Below are 604 nucleotides of genomic sequence, written 5' to 3' on the forward strand. Positions count from 1 at the left end.
ATTTGCCTGCGAGCAACCGTTTGCATAGTGTCTTCATTTCCCTGTAGATTAGAAGACGTGACAGCTAGATCATGTTGACGGTGGCTTCCATGTACCAGTCTCTCTTTTTTAAATTGTCAAGCATATACCGGCTACAAAGGTCAATCATTGGCTGAACTGCATCTCTTTTGTGAGCCTTACGCCGTTTTTTGGTGTGGCTCTGTACTTGACTAAGTAGCGGCGGAGGACCTCCGAGCGTGAGACGGGGTATTTTCTTGCAAATAATGCCAAACAGCGCCTCAGGGGTGATCGCTGCGTCTTCAGTGGGCCGCTCGAGAATGCACGTCTTCATGTTAGTCGTCAATACTGGCAGTGTTGTTATAGGAGATAGTGCAGTTGTATCTAACATTGTATGCTTGCCATCGACCGATATACTTGCCAAAATGCTCATTTCGCACGTTAATATACGGCATCGACACGGACATTCTGCGTCACTTTGATTGCATCGCGATGACGTGCACTTCATGATAATTCTGCGCATGGATTGTCGTATCTTCGGTTTTCGTCACCATCAAAACGGGCGTGGTCCAACATGCATCTTTCTGGTGTATTTCGTTGATGAGTA

The 604-nt window shown here is 46.5% G+C and overlaps 1 protein-coding gene across 1 annotated transcript; it reads right to left on the minus strand.

Annotated features, from left to right (window-relative positions):
* Positions 1-64: 64 nt before the first annotated feature.
* Positions 65-430, minus strand: PPTG_24169 (hypothetical protein; the record flags this gene model as incomplete). The annotated part of the gene is made up of 1 exon (XM_008915574.1): positions 65-430. The coding sequence occupies one exon, from the start codon at positions 428-430 to the stop codon at positions 65-67; it is 366 nt and encodes a 121-aa protein (XP_008913822.1).
* Positions 431-604: the final 174 nt, after the last annotated feature.

This window comes from Phytophthora parasitica, assembly GCF_000247585.1.
Source record: "Phytophthora parasitica INRA-310 unplaced genomic scaffold supercont2.72, whole genome shotgun sequence".
NCBI lineage: Eukaryota > Oomycota > Peronosporomycetes > Peronosporales > Peronosporaceae > Phytophthora > Phytophthora nicotianae.